Source organism: Crocodylus siamensis, chromosome 6, assembly GCF_052110815.1.
Source record: "Crocodylus siamensis isolate JL-2025a chromosome 6, ASM5211081v1, whole genome shotgun sequence".
Taxonomy (NCBI): Eukaryota; Metazoa; Chordata; order Crocodylia; family Crocodylidae; genus Crocodylus; species Crocodylus siamensis.
This window is the reverse complement of record NC_143400.1, coordinates 33,895,220-33,913,033: the sequence shown is the minus strand read 5'-3', so window position 1 is coordinate 33,913,033 and position 17,814 is coordinate 33,895,220. Positions and strand designations below refer to the sequence as shown.

Genomic DNA, 17,814 nt, shown 5'->3' with positions numbered 1-17,814 from the left:
ACGCCATTCAGGGGCTGAGAAACCACTGCTGCAGGAACTGGCCGAGTCAGCGCTCATTCTTGGAGATTACAGAGCAGCCATTCGAAGCCAGTGGATAACAGGCATGGCCAAAGCGCTAGACTGGGTGGGGCTGCTGCAGAAATCAGGATTTATCCAATGCACAAAACAATCCAGCCATAGGACACATGGGTCAATTCATCTTGGGATATCTCTGACTTGCGCCACCTGCACCACCATGTGCACCCTCAGGCCAGGCTACAGACCCACATGTCCACTCGCTTAGAGCCCGGACCAAGCCTCTAACCCAGCCCTCAGGCAGGGAAAGGCTACCACACTCGCCCAGAGCCTCCAACCCAACCAGCCCCGAGAGGCAGGGAAGGTGCCTCTCGTTTGCAGGGGAGAGGAGCCGCATGCTGGTCTCTGCCTGCAGCTCATCCAACTGAACTGGAGGAATCCATCTCCAGAAAACAGCGAGTCTTTCCCTTACCAGTCTGGAGACACCCCGGAGGGCCTTGCCTGGTAGGAGTTTGGCTGAAATTTCTTACTGGGCTCATTCTTTTCATCCATTCATTTTCTATGAAATGTTCCCTGCTCTTGGATTTCCCCCCGCCAAACACTTTGAAAGCTGGTTTCAATTCTTCAAGCCCTTTGCCCCGTTCTGCAGAGAATACCAACCTGTCTGGCCAAGACGCTTCTGCAGGTGAACATGCATTTGCATCACACAAGAGAGTGTGTGCACTCTCACGCTCTCACACCCCGCTGGTTCACTGTGATAGCCAACAGGCTTGCCTATCTTGTTCCCACTGGAGGACTTCAAAACAGGCTGTGCTTGTTTTGTCAGAAAGTAAGGACACCCGGTATCTTATCACCACTCCAGAGAGAACTGCAGAGAAAGGGGGGCGGTGGGGGGGGACACAGACCTGCCTCCTTTCATAGGCATCTTCCCTTAAAAGGGCTTTGTCTGCCAGGCTCCTCATCCCTAGCCCCAGGCTCATAAAGGCCCAAGAGGCCCCAGGCATGAGGAGAGTGGAGGAGTGTCGTGCCGTTCCTCTTACCTTGGTCTGGCAGAGTCGGTGCTGGCCGTGCGGTGGACAGTGTGGCTGTGACCAGCACAGCCCAAAAGATGAGGGACCTCCAGGTAAACATCCCAGTTTTCCTGCTATTGGTTGGCAACTGGGCTCCACAACTCCATGGGGACTCCGCTCGGGATGGCCCGCTCGCAAGCTGGGGCTCGCTCGCTCTTCTCTTCCAAACTCCCGGGGCCTCCAAACTGTGAGAGAAACAACCGGAGGTTAAAACACAGCCAACCCAGGCACTCACACAAGTCGAGCAAGCTTGTTTGCTCACTTACTGCTTGCACCTTTAGGAACACGTTACTGCTATTTCTAGCCTACGTCCCGTGACACTATCACAGGTTTTGTACCAGGTATGGAGATTAAGAGACGGCTGTTCTCAACTGGAAGCAAATGTATTAAACCCTAACAGTTACAGTTCAAAATCAAAAAGCCAAAATGACCACAGCAGTTACAATTCTATTACTGTAGGTAGTCACAAGCCATACAACGTGCTCGCCACCCCAAGATTTAACTGATGCACCATCACTGGATGGCCAGTCCATGAGATCTTGTCCAGGGTTCCTGCCCTTACAGACTGGCCATCCGTTTTGCTCTGACAGTTGTTCTTTTGCCCAGGCTATATTTATTCAATTTAGTTAGCCAGCTTCCCAATTCATTTCAAGTCAGGGACTGTGTTTTTCCATCTGCTCCTTTCACCAGATGCAAGTCTCAACCACAATTCAAGCTAAGCTAAACACAAAGGTCAAAACCCAGGCCTGTAGGCCTCGGGGTCCCAACAAGCCCCCTCGCTCTGATTTAAAATATGAGTATTTGCGGCTGTTTTTGTGAGTGGGTGACACATGCCATATGCTGTACAAGAAAACATCTCCAGTGCTCAGTAATAAAGTGACCGTGTGACCTTCACAGCGAATCCATAAACGGCAACATTTCCGGCTGTGCTCACTCAGGTTCTAGGCAACCAAGTTGGCAAGTGTTGGCCATAAAGCCAGGCATCAAAGCCAAGGTTTGGCACCTTAAAGCAGCCCCTGGAGTCACAGGTGCGTCTCTCCTGGACCGCCCTGAAGCTGGCAGGTGCTCAGCACAAGTTGCACAGAAATTTGGGGACAAAAATAGCCGATTCAGTGCAACTGCCACAGTTTTCAGGAAAGAGTCTGGCTGAACAAATTACCTGGCTCCATCAATGTCAAAAATATGTTTTAGAACTTGGGAAAAAAAAAAAAAAAATCATCGAGGCATGAGGTTTCAAGTGACTGTCCCAAGTCTTCACTCAGACACGCAAGCTCATTTATCGTAGTACTTAGGGTCAGAAGGGACCCAAACAGATCATCAGGTCCGACCTCCTGCCCCGGGCAGGAACGGGTACCGGGATCATATCACCCCAGCCAAATATCTGTCCAGCCTCCTCCTGAAGACCCCCAAGGTAGGAGAGAGCACCACCTCACTTGGCAGCCTGTTCCAGCCCATTATACTTCGGAAAGGTTAAAAGCAAAATGATTCAGGGGGATCAAAACGAAGCATTTCGCTGGCCCCCAACCAGTACTGCTTTAGGGTTAGATGCGTCACAAAGATATCTGAGATTTGGACACTTTGTTAGGATGAGGAAATGTTTTGAAATCCTGAAAACGCTCCTGGGATTGGGAAGCCGTTTCCTGCCCAGCCTAAATCGCCACCCCTGCGAGTGTGATCAGTCTTTTCCTGGTGCTTAAACATGGCACCCACATTTGAAAATAGTTTTTCTGCCTCCTTGTTCTCACAAGACCCTTTGCTCCTATCCCACTGCTCCCAAAGCACTTTATGCTCCTCAGGAAACATGCACATAACTATATTCACCCACGAACAGTAAGGATCACAAGTGACACCAGCATCACACCAACAATGCTACCCCACAGAAATGCAAGGAGGGGCCCTGTACTCCAACAGGACAGTAAAGGCCAGGTGCTGCTCCACCACGAAGGCGCCTAAGTGAACACCATCATCTTTGTGTTAAGTAAATCGCACACATGCACCAAGGAGGCAGAGGCTCTACCCACCTTGGGGGTTAACTGGGGAAGGATTTGGTCATAAATGTCCTTGAACAGCCTTATAACAGCAAGGTAAACACAGGCGCAAACACAGACATTATCTGCACTCCTCCGAAGTCTGTTTGCCTTCGCCAAATCCTGTCTCCCCGTCCGCAGGTACAGTCCTCATCTCTGCTTCTGCAAGGGGGGGATGAAACGCTGTTGCACACACAGCAAGGCCGCCTCAGTCTGGAGTGCATGCGGCACTTCCGGCTCAACCCTTCGGGACCCCTCCAACCCATCCGGGATACACGTGTTTTGTCCCTCTCGAGCGCATTTATCACTCTGAAGCGACGTGAAAAAGCTGCAGCCTCGGGACTTGGCTTCTGTGCTTTAGTTTCCAGCTCATTGGGGCTGGAAAGCCCAGACTCCTGGCATCAACGGGTTAAGTTACATACATTAGCATTTTTGCTCCTAACCCAAGGTTAACATGTGCCGGAGATCTCTTTCAACCAACAGCTGTTTTCTGAGTGGCTGTGCAAGGAGAATTCCCTCGGCCCCCACAGCCCGTATTGCAAGGGAAACTATTTTCTCCTGTCCGGGCCAGCGCTGGCATTCTGCTCTGCTCCCCCTGTAGCCTCTCCACCCCTCCCGCCCCCCAGCGCAGGGCCATCCAGCAGGCCCCCCACGCAGGAAGGAGTAGCTGTGCCAGTCCAGTGCACCCCGGGCACCCTGCCCACCAATGCCAATCCCTGGAGCTGAGCAGTGTCCAAAGGAAGGTGCCTGGTTCCCAAGGAGGGAGGGCGTCTTCACAGAGAAGCCACTCCATTCGTAAAGCGATACTGGTGTAAGTGGAGACGGCTCGGCCAGACCAGGGACAGGGACTTCAGGTCGTGGTGCATCGGCGACTCTTCGACTGCACATGGAACAAAGTCCTAACTCAGGTGCCTGCAGCCGCAAGTCCCAGCCCCGCGAGCCCGCGCTGCCGCACAAGTATACAGACGGGGAGGTCTGGAGACAGAAGGGTTAAAAGACTCTCCTGCTTGTTGGGCTTTTTTCCTCTTAAGCAGATTTGATTCCAAAAGTGAAGCACGCAAACCAACCAAATTGAAAACAAACAGGCCGGGCCAAGAACAGAAACGCCATCGGAAGTGGAGATTTACTTAGTAAAAGCCGAGAGTGTCCCAGCTGCACGCGGGCAGCTGCGAACCTGTGTGGCTCAGCGCTGCGCTCCAAGGACGGGGTCAGCCCCGCCGCGAGCGAGCCGAGTGAGCGCGGCTGCCGTGGAGGCCTGGCCCACAAGCCTGCGCCACTTCGGCCTCCCTGCTCCTCCGCGAGCCAGGCTGCGCTGGGAATAACTGGGTCCATTTGTTCCCAGCAGATGCTAAGAGGGATGTGGGTACAGATCCTGCTAACCTGCCTCTGGTCCGGTCACCCTCTCAAGGGCTTTCTAGGCAAGCGGGAGCAGCCGAAGGCAGGCGGGCCAGGGGCTCCTCTGCAGCTTTCTGGACTTGCTGGGCCTGGAGACCCCTTCCCGTTTCGTGTTCCTAGCAGCACTCACCCAAATCCACGGGGACTCTTAGTCTTGGGGCCAGCCCCTCCAGGCAGCACATCACAGGTGCCCTGCTTTTGGTGCCAGTCCTTCCTGCAGGCAGGTCAGAGCCCTGGCCTGCTCCTCGGAGCCATATGGACTCGCTTAGCCCTCCCAACACCTGTTTAAGGGAGAGAGGCTGGAGCCAAAGCATGACCCTAGCCAACCACTTGAGCAGTGGACTTCAGAGGAAACTGCTCGGTCCTTCTTCTGAGATGCAACGTGGACTCTGCCGTAGCAACGAATTCATGTCCCAACCTCTCCCAGTCCTGAATGACCCCAGATGGCTTTGCACAGCAACCGGCCTGTTAGATTTCTTCCCAGCTCATTGCACGTTGCCTTCCTGAATGCCCCCTACATCTTCGTGAGACGGGGCAGGGGGGATCCTTCACCTCCCAGCTTGCTTTACTAGGTTGGCTTACAGAGCTGCCGCGGTCCATCCTCAGAGGCAGTTGCCACCGAGTCATGGGCAATGGTATTTAAGATCCACGGCAGACGGGAACGTGGGACTCCACGAACGTCCTGTGAATGGAAGGCGCTGCAGACACACACCTGACCGTTAAGCATCGCTATTAAAAAGCAGTGCTTTGCTGAAGAGCCCGAGGGGAAAGGCGAATGCAGCTGGCACTCAGCTTTTGTGCCGTCCAAACCCCGAGGATCTCGCTCAAAGGCAGCCTTGCTCTCCTGGGCAGTTGGCATGCAGGACACAGCCCGCTGGCACAGACCAAGAACACGTACTGGCACTCGACGGGCTGATGCCAGGTTTATCTCTGCTCAGCAGTGTGCTCGGACACTGGGTTGGGTGGGGGTAGGATACTTGGTGGAAAACCCCCTGGTATTTCTGGAAATTGTTTTCTGTCTCCAAGTGGTTTCGTTTACTGAGCACACATGCTCCCCGGAGCACGGCCCGGTGAGGAATGTCTCTGCCGAGGCCTCTGCTTTGCCAGGGTCCTCCCAGGGTGAGGGGAGCACGGCGAGGAGCAGTAGTTCCTGCACCATGAGTCAGGGCTGGCACAAAGCCCCGCACGATCCTCCTTGTATACCTCAGAGATGGCTCATTCTGGCTGAATCAAGGGGAGCAGCACCCTGCCAAGCTAAATGGCAGCATATTTCCAGGGAGACTCACCCAAGCCAGTCACCAGCGATGATCTGTCCCCCTGACTGATGCCAGAGAAAGTCACCGAGAAAAAACGAGGCGTGCTAAGCAGAGAACTGGAAGGGAAAGGAAACGGCCTGGCTGATGCTCAGTTTCCACTGGACAGAAAAGCACAGGGAGAAGCAGGGGCAGAGAGAGAGGACGGCACAAAGAAAGGTGCCCTGTCTGCAGGAGGCCAGTCAGGCCCCCACGCAGGACCTGCAGGGACAAAGCAAGATGCACAAACACAGCGCCTATGTAGCCAGGCCCCTGCAGTGTACATGCAAGGGAAGCAGAGGAAGGGAGGCAAGCCTGGGACTCACAAGTCCTTTGCTTGTTGAAAGCCAGATCTCTGCCCCGCTCCCATCACCCGTAAGAAGAGACCTAGACTGGAGGATGCACCCCACCACCTCCACCCGGAGCCGACCCTAGGGGTGTGCGGGGCCCGGGGCATATCAGCCTGTGTGGGGGGGGAAGGAGAGGTGGCGAGCGGCTGGAGCGCGACGTGGCGGTCGTGATGGCACTCTTGACGCGTGCCAATGTTGCTGTCCATGGGTCCTGTGCAGCACTCTCCGTGGGGCCCCCCAAAGTGCAGGGCCTGGGGCGGTCACCCTGATTTCCCCCCCAAGGGAAGCTCTGCCTCTACCCACTGCACGTCCCAGATCCTATGGCTTTCCCTTGCCTCCAGGGCTTGGGAACGCAAGGTGTGACGAAGCCAGGAGAGCGAGCGCTAGTACCTGCACAAACAAAGATGTGGCTCTTCCCACTGTTTATACAGCTTTTATATGAATCTAAACACAAAATCATTCACTCCAAAGGGAGCATGAACAAGGCTGCCCTTCACCTCCTTCAGTGCCGGGAGCTGTCAGCCTCATGTAATGCTCCTGGCCTCGCTCGCCCCAGAGCTTACTTTCTAGGGCAAGATTTTAAACAACTAGAAATGGCAATGCTAGGGGAGAAATCTTCATAAGTACCCCTGAGGGACCCGGCCACAATAACTGGCCCAGTTACACCCAGATACCTACTTAAAAACTGACCGGATCACACATGCGCGTCTCCATGTGCCCTCCCACATCCGCAGACACAATCGCATACACCCTGCACCCGTGTGGGGCCGCTGTGACTGAACCACCTAGCTGGACAGGCTAGGGCGCACTCACAGTCACGTGCCCACTGAGGATCCCACGCTGATCTCGGGCACCTGTTCCCTTCTGCAAGCAGCCCTCTCTAGGCACGCTGTATCCCAGCCCCACTTGCTCACGTAGATGCAAGGGACAGGCAAGCTTCAAAGGGTGCTCAGTGCAGACCTCTGTGTCCTGTGGTCTCCAGAGCTGCCCCTCATCCTGTTACCCAACGGAGCAGCCAAACATCCAGGTCTGTCCTTCTGCCTTCTCCAACCTCCAAGAGCTATCAGAGCTGAGAAGAAAATCCTGCGAGGAGCCGAGCCCGTGTAGGACACTTTCACTCTGTGCTGGAAGCTCACAGTGAACCCACGCTTGCCCAGAATGATTCAGAGCTGGGAGGGGTGAAGGTTTGGAGGGAGCCTTCCTCTGCCCAGTCCTTCTTGCTCATCCCCAGTGAATGTGCTGATGGCTCCCAGTACCGGAGCCAGTTTCTCCAGCAGAGTGCCACAACAGCCGGCCCTCGCTCTGCTTACAGATGCCCTCCACACCATTCACACTCGGCTAGCGGAGCACTTTTGTACCCACGCAACGCCCACAGTCCCCACGTGCCGCTGTGCTAAGAGCCATGCAGGTCTTGGGGCCTCTCAGGTCAAAGAATCCAGTGACCACAATTCAACGCAGAAGATAAAAGCCAATGAAGCTGCTCCAGGACTCGACAAGTTTGGAAATGTTTGCTCTATCTGTGTCCTCGAGTCCTCAAATAGCGGCACCGAAGGGTGGTGTGTGGCCTGAATAAATGTGGAACCTGCCCACAGGACACCTAAAAAAAGACATAGGAAGAGGCAAGGCTAAGAAAACATGGGCCGGTTCCCAGGGAGAACAAGGAGCGTCTCTCCACGGTGCGTTCATCCCGCAGGGAGGGTGGACATACCCGCTGAGACGTACAGAAATGGAATCGGCCCCCAGTCAGGTCCCAGCCTGTCTTGCAGATATAAAAGAAAAGCCCCAGGGCGAGATCTGAAGCTCCTCCAGAGAACAATGGAGACACCTCCTCCCTCGCCCGCCACCTGGGAAGGGGCTGGCAATGCTGCCCAGGCACTGGCTTCACTCATAACTGGGTGCCTACACTTCACCGACCGGGCTTCAAAGGGAATCCTCCCAGACCTTTGCACTGGGGAGGAGGACGGCAGCATAGCAGTAGAAATGGTGGCAGGGGTTCAGGGGAGCACCTCTGGGCTGTGACGGGGAGGAGAGCTACCTGCCCGAAGGGAGCACAGCAACCTTAGCATGGGGCACGGCATTTCAGAGGGATGGGTAGGAGGGGCTCCCACGTCCCCAGGGGGCAAGGAGGTGGCTGGCCCACTGCTTCCTAAGCAGCCCAGCCCCCAAATCCACACGCAGCTGGGGGGGAGACGGCATGTTTTGCACCGCTCTCTCAATCCAAATGTCCCTGCAGGGCATCCTCCCCGAGCACAATCAAGCTGGTTCTGTAAGAGCAAGGCCCCGTGTGCCCCAGCCCGAGCTCGGGTCAGGAGCGGAGTATTTGCTGAAACAAAAAGCAAACACGCCTCTAATTGCATCGCAGGGAAAAACACAGTAATGTGTAAAGCAGACGCACACTTGGAAAAATAAATATCCAAGTGCGCAACACGCAGCGATTTAACCCTTCCAGGCAATGTGATGTGAGCGCCTCAAGGACTCAGCAGCTTCAGCGCCCTGGAGAGGATTGAAAGCTGCGTGTCCTGGAGGAGGAAATTAAAAGCTCTCGCTTAAGTGGCCTCTTGACGTCCTGAGCTTGCTGGTGCACCACATCTGATAGCTGACAGCCTTCCCTGCCTGGGGAGGGATGTGGAAGTGAGGAAAGGGTCACAGTCCTGGAGGCCTCTAACACTTAACAAGCCCGCCCCCCCCCCCAAGGTGCGCATTTATTCCAAACAGGGTGGCTAAAAGAGGGCAGCTTCCTGAACAGGGGGGAGGACAGGATCAGTCCTGCCCCCTCATTGTGCCCACCGGGCCCAGGATCCCTGTTCTGCCGCCGGCTGAGATGAGACGAAGCTACAGGCTGTAACTTCCCCAAAATGGGCATAATCCTATTTGGTGGCTGGGTAAGAGGGCTTGCTGGCTTTTCCTGCACGAGCTGAGAGGTGCAAGAGAAGGGGAGAGGACAGGCGCGCGCCATTTCAGCAAGCGTGGCTGACCGGCCATGGAGACAAACACGCACCAAAGAGAAGGCGAAGACCTCCGAGGCCTGGCCGCGGCGGAGGAAGCTCAGCTGCCAAGGACTAGTGCGCCTGTGAGCTGATCAAAACCAAACGGCCATTTCCAGGGGGGCTGGAGGCGCCGGCGCAGCCAACACGTGCGTTGCGAATGCAACAGGCCAGCACGGCAGGCAAAGCGAGTTGCAGTTCCCCTGTCCTTCAGCGCAGCACACAGCTAGGGGGAACAATAAAGTTGCCTGCCTGCGATCCTGGAAGCAGCTCGGGCTTCCCTTCCAGCCCGCGCGCCCCCCGGTAAAGTGGAGCGGAAGTCGGTAGGCAAATGCTGACAGATTTGTGGGTCCCGAGGAAAACGGCTGCTAGTCCGGAGCCGGAGGAGAGCCTTGCTGCTTCCTTGACCGTTCCAGGGCAGGGACCGTCTTGATTTATTTTAATCCTCCCCGAGCAAGACAATGGAAAGGCACCGGTGCATGCCAGCCGCCCTGGAGATTAAGAGGGGAAGTGCTTCTGCATGGGGAAAAATGGCTGTCAGCCCCAGCAAAAAAGCAAGGGCCCTCTCTGCTGATCTCTCAGGACTTGGCAGGACCCCGTCTCCTGCCCCCACCCCCCTCTGTTTGCACACTGCCTGGGTGGGAGCAGAGGGGAGATGGAGCAGCAAGGCTTGTTCAAGTCTGAGAGTGAATTTGCCTTCCCCCAGGTTGGGGAGGCTGGGAAATGAAACACTTTGCAGCAGACACAGTGTATCAGCCGAGGCGGGTAAAGTCTTAAAGTTCAAATGTTCACCAAAAGGAAACGGTACATTCAAGCAGAACAGCTGCCCCTGCCCCCTGTCCATTCACAGCACAGCAGTTAGTCATTCACCGCCTCCAAACACGGCCCGGGAGCAATAGCAGGCGGCCTCGGTCGCTAACAGCAGGAACTGAATTGCAACTACGCGACTCAAGGTTTGGTTGGAAGTGGTACAGTGGTTCCTCGACCCCCGGGGGGGGTTCATGCGACCAACCAGCACAAGGGAACTGCAGATCTCGCCTCTGAAAACAACAGCTGACCGATGCACTGGGTGGGTTAGAGCCCTATGCGGCGTCCAGCCAGGGGAACGGCTCGCGAGCGGTCACCACTCCCGAGCAAGAGGGATCCTTCAACGAAGTCTGCAAACGGCCCTGACTAGAGGGTGGCAGACCCTCACCATCTGGCGCCGGGCCATTTGGGAAGGGAGCAGTCCCAGTCGGTTGTAAAGGGAAAAGTCAAGAAGCACAAGTCAGCTCCCTCTCCAAATCGCACCGTTTGAACGAGCGGTAAACATCAGGTTCCTATTTGCTGCTGATTTTGGAGCCTGTCGGGGCTTGCGTTCGCCACCTCCTGCTGCCATGTAAGGGCCAGAAGTGTACTTTAAACAACCAAAATGAGAAGCCCGTATAATCCCAGGACTCCAAGACCTGGGACTCGAAGAAAAAAACACTGCTCATCTTAACACCCGGGAGACAATCCTGGCACCAAACAATGGTTTTCAGAAATGCCAAACGCCCCAGGCCCTTGCCGCGGCGGCCAGGCCAGGCCGGGGCTGCTCCGCGGTCACACGCCGCGCTCAGAGTCCAAAGCTCACTCTGCACCGGTTCATCTTCCCGGGGCGCTGCCCCAGCGCACACATCCTGCTGCCGGCGCACGAAGTCCCTGCAGCGCTGGCAGAAGGGCTTTCGAGGATGCCCTGCAGATGCGGCTCAGGCGGAGAGGGCAGGGGAACAGCCCCCGCCCAGGGCGCCCCCGGGAAGGGGCCAAGTGCCTCTGACAGCAGACGCCGGGACGCCCCTCGCGCGGCCCGGGCAGGGCTTGCCCCCAGCCCGGTGCCGGCACCGCGCGGGGTGGCGGCCCCCCCGGCCGCGGAGCCGCACCTCGGGCGGGCCCGATCCGGCGCGCGGGGCGGGCGCCGCCGGCCCCAAGTTGGCGCAAAGTTTCCCGCGGCGCCGCCGCTACTCACCGGTGCGGGCGGCCCCGGCCCCGGCCGCGCGGGGACAACAGCCGGAGCCCGGCGGGCAGGGCAGAGGCGCAGCCGCCCCGGCCGCGCGGTCACAGCCCCGGCTCCATGCGGCGGGGCGGCCGCGGCGCCGGGACAGAGCTGCGGGCGCTGGGCGATGCGCGGCCGCTGCCGGTGCCCGAGTCCCGGCGCTGCCGCCGCCTCCCGCTCGCCCCGCCCCCGCCCGCCAGGCCCCGCCCCCGCTCCCGCTCCCGCTCCCGCTCCCGCCGCCGCCGCCGCCGCCGCCGCCCGGCTCGGCCCGGCCCGGCCTGATGGGTAGTCCCGGCCCAGTGTGCGGCGCGCCCGCCCCGCCCTCGCCCGCACACGGGCACACACACGGACCCCCCCCGCTTGTGGACATGCGGGCACACACACACTGGCAAAAATGTGCAGCGTGCCAGAGGAGCAGGCCCGGTCCGCACCGCTGTCCCCGGCTCTGCCAGGTCTCCTATTCCTGGCTTTGCAGGGGCCCGCTGCATCTTGAGCTGGCTGCAAGACCCTAGGTCCTGGAGGTGGGCACCGCTCCCTGGGGGCTTCTGGAGAAAGGCAGTGCAAAGAAACCCTCTGCTTGTGGGCAGCACCCTGCCGTGCACAGCCTGCGCGCCGGGAAACATGCTGCCATGCCACGGCCCTCCCACAACTCTGCTCAGCTTCAGCATCCTCAGGCTGGCGCGCCCCAGGCCTGGCAGGGTTGAGAGGGAGGGAGCTCCCCCCAGGCCCGGGGCGCCCAGGCTAGCGCTGCCCGCACGGTGAGGTCCAGTTCTGACTCAGGAGGATGGGCAGCGAGGCAGGCCTGGGTGAGACTGGAGATAACTCCTGGCAGGCAGAGGAAGACCTGCACCAGGCAATGTGCAAATGATTACGTGATCATACGGACCAGGACAGACAGAATTAGCCCTGTCAATCACCGGGACCAAAGCAGTCCATCTCCGGCTTGGGCAGCTGTAATTGCATGGGCTTTTTTTTATTGCTGGGCTTGATTGATAAATAGTGGTGGATGCAGGGAGTGAAGGGAGGGCACTGCACCCCCCAGGACTGTCTCCATGCAGGGCAGGTCACCACCGTCACAAGGGAAGGGTTTCTACAACACAGACCCCTGTGCCGTGACAGAGGGGTGGGGGACAAGATGGACGCCCAGAGCCTCTCACAAGTCAGTTTGCACAACAGAACTGCCAGAGAAATTAGAGCGAGCAACTTTCCTCAGATCACCGGGAGCAAAATGCCCCACACCCTGCAGCATGGCACAGAGGCTGGGGCTTTCTGAAGGGCTCCGTGCCCGCAGTCAAAGAGCTCAGCCTCTGGAGGCAGGGTGACCCATCCCGAGGGTGAAGACCTGAACAGCAGCGTGGGGCATGACCTGCCCATGGAGCGCAGCAGGGGGGCAAGGATGTCAAGGGGGGGGGTGATACCCAGGGACAAGGGCTTCTTGCTTGCTTTTCACTGCTGTCTCTGCAGCAGGCCCCCAGGACCCTGCTGAGCTTTTGTCCCAGGCATAATGATGTGGGCCCTGAAATGGCTCTGCCTCAATTTGGACCTCAGCACCTCCCTGTGATGAGGAGGGCAGGGCTCACCCCTTTGCCCCTATTGTTACTCTACGATGGCATCCTGCCTGGCTGGATTAACAAGGCAGCAGCCTGAGGGAAGTGGTCTGGTATTTGGGGGCTCTCATTAAAGCACTTGCAGCCCGCAGAAGTGCAGGAAAGCATCCTTGCTCCTGGGAGGCGGGTGGGTTTTGCCCATCACCCTGCTCCCGCGCTGGCAACCCCGTGCCATACGCCAGTGCTTCAGACCCACAGTTGCTGGGTGCTGCTACCAGCTGGTGGCCTGGGTGCCCAGTCAGTACTAGTCAGGGCCAGGCCCCTTGCTGGGATGTGGAGCAAACGTGCCAAAGAGACCTAATCCATCCTTGTTCCCCGCAGCAGATTGTCCAGGGCTTTTCTTCACTTCCTCCGGCTGGCTGCCAGGTACGCAAGTGCAGAAATCCATCACATGGATTGCATACACCATAAGAAGGGGGCCATCCTTTTATGATGTGCATGTACAGTGCCTAGCACTCATTATAAACTTAACTAAGTAATGGTGAGCAGTCAATTAATTACTGAACAATCGTTATTCTTACACTGACAGTGGGCTCTGTGCTCGGCAAGACGCCAAGGGAGATTGTGCAGCCTCCAAAGATTTACACCCTCAGCCTCTGCTGACCAGCCCTGTGCCGCTCTTCCGAGTCCCCAGCACCCCGGCTAGGAGAAGCTGGCTCCCAAAATGGAGCACCATAAAAGACTGGGAAGAATGAAACAATAGGGCTGTTTTTGTCTGGCCAAAGTTGCCTGGTTAAAGATCTGCAGCCCCCCAAAGGGTGCCTTTTCAGTCCCAAGGCAGAGTTTAGAAAACAAAAGCAGGCGCATGGTGTTTAGGTTCAGAGAGGGAGAGGCAGGAGGACAAAGAGCTTCCCCTGAAAGGTCCTTGACAAAGACTGTGTCAGCCTCGTCTCTCCCTGAAAGGCTGGAGCACACGAGGGTGCAGAGCCATCCCGAGGCAGCTGGCCAGCTTGCAGGCTAACAAACCCCTGGAGTCAGGGAAAGGCAAGGTGCTCTGCAGCCCCACCGCCCTAGGTACGTGCGACAGTATCCATGTGCAAACACGCGGGGGATCATCCCTGCATGGTTGCACGGGCATTGTTTAGTGTGTGTCCGTGAAAGGGACTGCAGGCATCTGCATGGGTGCCAGTGCACATCCCATACCCAGGGGGTCCGGGGTGTGTGTATATGTGCATACGTGTGCCACGCAGCTTCAACCAGACCTCTGTTGCTGCTGGGAGCCTGCTGGCTAATTGGGCACTCTGTGGGGCCTCCAGGAGAAGACTGCAGGCTCCGACGTGACAGCCTGCCTGCGCTTTACCCCCAGGCCCCAGTGTGCGCTGCAGTAGGGGCGTAGTGGCCTGGAGCCTGGCTGCCCTGGAGCATTAGCCTCCTGTGCAGGCGGGCCAGTGCAAACCCTTTGGGCTGGCAAAGCCCAGGCTCCAGAGTCGCCCACCTCTGCTGCTCCCGAGCCCATCCCCAGCAGTCTCGCAGTACCATTCCCTTTGCAGCTAGCAGTGCCCCAAACCTGTTTTTTCCCTTGGCTGTATTTCAAAAGCACAACAAGGTCCCCCTGCTGCTGCCACTTGGCTGTTTATCTGATGGTAATTAAGTGAAAGTGATCCATCTGATGTCTCCAGGGAGCAGGCAGGGCATCCTTCAGCTGCCCATAGGAGAGGAGAGACCCGGAGCAGGCAGAGGAGTCCAACTGACTCCCTGTGGGTTTTACCCCCGGATGCAGTGTTCAGAGCACTGGGCATTGTATCAAGTGGGCAGGCAGCAGACGGGTGTACCGCATCCTGGAAGTGAAACCCGGATCTGGAAGCCAAAGCAGGGGCATGGAGGCAAAGCGGCAGAAGGGTGGGAAAACATGGAGAGCCGAGGCCTGGGAGCAAGGGTTATGCCTGCCGGAGACAGGAGTCAGCCTCTCACCCACCACAAACCAGCCAGAGGGTACAAACATGCAGTGAGTGCCTTTGGACCCCTGGGTGGGACCCTGCTTCCATCCACTGCTGTGACTCCCCTCAGTTAGGCACAAAGCTCTGGACCAGCACCCATCGCTAATCTGGAGCAGGGTCCCTGTCTCGTGTCACGTACATAAGCAAGGCACCAACTGGGGCTGGTTGAGAAGGAGTTTGTGAGTCTTCCCCTTAGAAAACTATCAGCCTCCCGCAATTAGGGAGGCCGTTGCATACATGCCAACTTTGGATACACGCCAGTTGAGCAAAGGGGCAGCAAATAGGACTGAGAAGTGCAGATCAACGGTTAATAAGTGCTCCAAGGGGGGACCCCAGCAGGGTGGGGAATCGGGATGTGGTGCCACAAGGCACCATCAGATGCCGCAGGCTGACAAGGCTCACAGCACGCATCTCAACAGCCAGGAGGGAGAGCTTCAGCCAGACATGGGGCATTGCTTATCCTTCCAGGTGCCCGGGGCAAAAGCCTTCTGCTCTCCATGCTTTTTCTCAAAGCTGGGTCCCTTGTTGCTCTGCAGGTCCAATATGGTGATACGAGGCCCCTTCAAATTGCAGCAAGGGAAGTTTAGGTCAGATATTAGGATAAACTTTCTTACTAGCGGAACAGTGAAACACTGGAAAAGGTTACCCGAGAGGTGGTGGAATCTGCATCCTTGGAGGTTTTTAAGGCCCTGCTCAACAAAGGCCTGGCTGGGATGTTGTAGTTGGGGCTGGTCCTGCTTGGAGCAGGGGGTTGGACTAGATGTGAGCTCCTGAGGTCCCTTCCAGCCCTCATTCGCTATAATAACCTCTCTGCACTGTAGTTCCCTATAATTGTAAGCTACTCTGTCCCTCTGCTCCTACTCTCTGAGGAGCAGGAAGGGCACGGTTTGTGCGTCTTGGTCTGTCACACCAGGTTGGACAAGGTTTGAAGGGGCAGGAGGTTGGACAGGAGCAGGAAAGGCACCCAGCTTGGCCATAGTGGCCAGGTGATGCGTTCCCCCTGTCCTGTAGGTGCAGGAAGCCCCTCCAGTGCACCAAAGCCTCTTCAAAGCAACTTGTTAAGGAGGCTATGAAAGAAGTGCCAAGAGCAAAGCAGGCGCAAAACCCTGCAGCCGGGAGGGGAGTGGTTTGTACCCTGCAATTGTCAAATACCAAGGAGCTCATTAAGACATCACATGATATTTTATTGTCTGCAGACAACAATTGGGCCAGACAGTTACGTGGGGCGTCTGCAGCCGGAGCAACAGTTAATGCCCCTCTCCCAGACTTGCGGGCCCTAGAGGGGAGACGCGTATTATGGCACTGTTTTCACCTCCAGCGGTAGCAAGGCTTGTCCATTATCCACACAGGCGGTGGCCAGGGACTGCGGCTCCTGTTTGGGAGAGGAAGGAGGGCAAGAAGAGCTGCCTAAATCTCCATGTACCCTAACATTAACTGGCAGACAGCTGTCGCTGTATTAACCAGGCCTGTAGAGACTTGGGCTGTGGCTTAGGCCTGGGACTGTGCGTGGCAAGGCAACGCCATGCTCAGATCTGCGTGGGGGTGTGTGGGGGCTGCCCGGCCAGCCGAGCTGCTCTGCGTGGAGATCCTTCCCCGTGAAACCTCCCGCGGGGCAGAGCCACCCCCTCCCCCAGGAACGCAGCGCTCGGAGCCGGTGCCAGGGCTGCCGGGACCCGGGGGGGGAGGTGGTGGGGATCAGCCGGAGTCTACGTGCCCCTCGACTCGCGGCGGGGGTTCCTCGCTATCCCGGCCAGACGACAAGCTCGTACGAATCCCTCCTATCTAGAGCTGCTCTTCTCACTGCGGTTTTGGCATGGGGGGGAAACCAGAGGAAGAAACATGCCCCTGAGTATTTCGGAGCCATACAGCAGCTCTACAGGAAGCTTTAGGTTTTATTCCCTGCTACTTGAAGTGTTACGCTGCAGCTGCTGCCTTTAGCGCTGGCTAGCAGGGGAGAGCCGGGCTGCAGCCACGGCGGCCCTCACGCGTGCGATAGCGAGCGGGGTCAGGTACTGGGGGTAGAGCTGCAGCGCCCTCCAGGCTTTCAGATGACAACTCTGTTCTGCTACCCACGTGGCACATTGGGGCCCAGTCCCCTGCGGGGAGGCTTGTGTTGAAGGGAGAAGGAAATGGCTCATCACCTGAACACAGGAGCTCCTTGAGCATAGGCATCAGCAGAAGTCATCCTGACATAATGGCTCCTCTCAGGCTCTAGCCCCTGCCTTTTGCCGCTCAAGTGAATGTCCACAGAAAAGCAGGTGGGCAACTGGTAGCCAGGCAAAGCATGGGCTCCCCAGAGCAGGCATGGGTAGTAACGGAGTAAATGTGCGTGTCTGACAGCCAGGTTTCCCCCCGGTGCAGAGCAGCGCTCAGGTCCCTGATATCACACCCTGGCTCTTTATGGGGTGCCCATTGCCATGCACTTCTATAAATCCTTCCCCTTTGGGCCGTGGTTTGCAGGACCCTGTTTGGACGTGGCTCGCCACTCCCCAGTCTTGCCCCAGAGTTACTCCATGTGTTGCAGATGGACCTAAAATCAGATGCCTGTCCCCTGAGCCTGAGGGGACCTCGCACCACAGGCTCTTGGATGGGCAGGAGCCTCAGACCTGCTGGGGTCCTGCAGCCCGTGCGCATCCCTGGGAGGGTGCTGCGGGCCAGGTAGCTCTGGGGTGCAGTTGTGCGCCCCTTACAGCCCCAAGCAAGCCATACGGCTGGGCTCGTTTCCACGCCCCGGCCCTTGACCCCTGAGGCTGCAGAGGGAGCCTCTTTAATTTGCTCCGAGGTTAAGTGCACGCCCTGGGAGCTGTGCTCCGTGAAACGCATTCTCGGGGATAATTATGCACCACAGTATATTTTCCGCATGAGGCAGATTTGACTTCTGGCCTCTGATTGATCTGCCAGAGGAGATAAATGATGTTGTTTGACAGCCCCCTTCACACTGACGCTGAGCTGGGCGCACGCGCGTTAGGCTTCGCCTCTCATACGGGGGCTGCTGAGTGCTCAGGGGAGATGCCCGGCCCTTCCCATCCCTGCACCAGTTCCCTGATCCTGCTGGCCCTGTTCAGGCCCTTGGAAATAGCTCACTCACACAAGTTACGGCTGCCTCAACAAGAAGGAGATTCTGGT

The 17,814-nt window shown here is 57.4% G+C and overlaps 1 protein-coding gene across 9 annotated transcripts in view; it reads right to left on the bottom strand.

The window, feature by feature from the left end:
• FGFR1 (fibroblast growth factor receptor 1) overlaps positions 1-11,327 on the bottom strand; it is a 54,203-nt gene extending 42,876 nt beyond the window's left edge. For 4 of the 9 annotated variants that reach the window (XM_090053296.1, XM_090053298.1, XM_090053300.1 and 1 more), the window contains exons 1-2: positions 11,118-11,326; positions 1,056-1,270 (exon numbers count right to left, since the gene is read on the bottom strand). In XM_090053296.1, coding sequence (XP_089909422.1) covers positions 1,056-1,146 — 91 coding nt within the window. In that variant the 5' untranslated portion in view covers positions 1,147-1,270; positions 11,118-11,326. Of the gene's footprint in view, positions 1-1,055; positions 1,271-6,962; positions 7,681-9,147; positions 11,009-11,117 lie in introns of those variants that run through there. The other 5 variants (XM_090053292.1, XM_090053297.1, XM_090053299.1 and 2 more) reach the window with 3 other exon arrangements.
• Between the last annotated feature and the right edge of the window lie 6,487 nt (positions 11,328-17,814).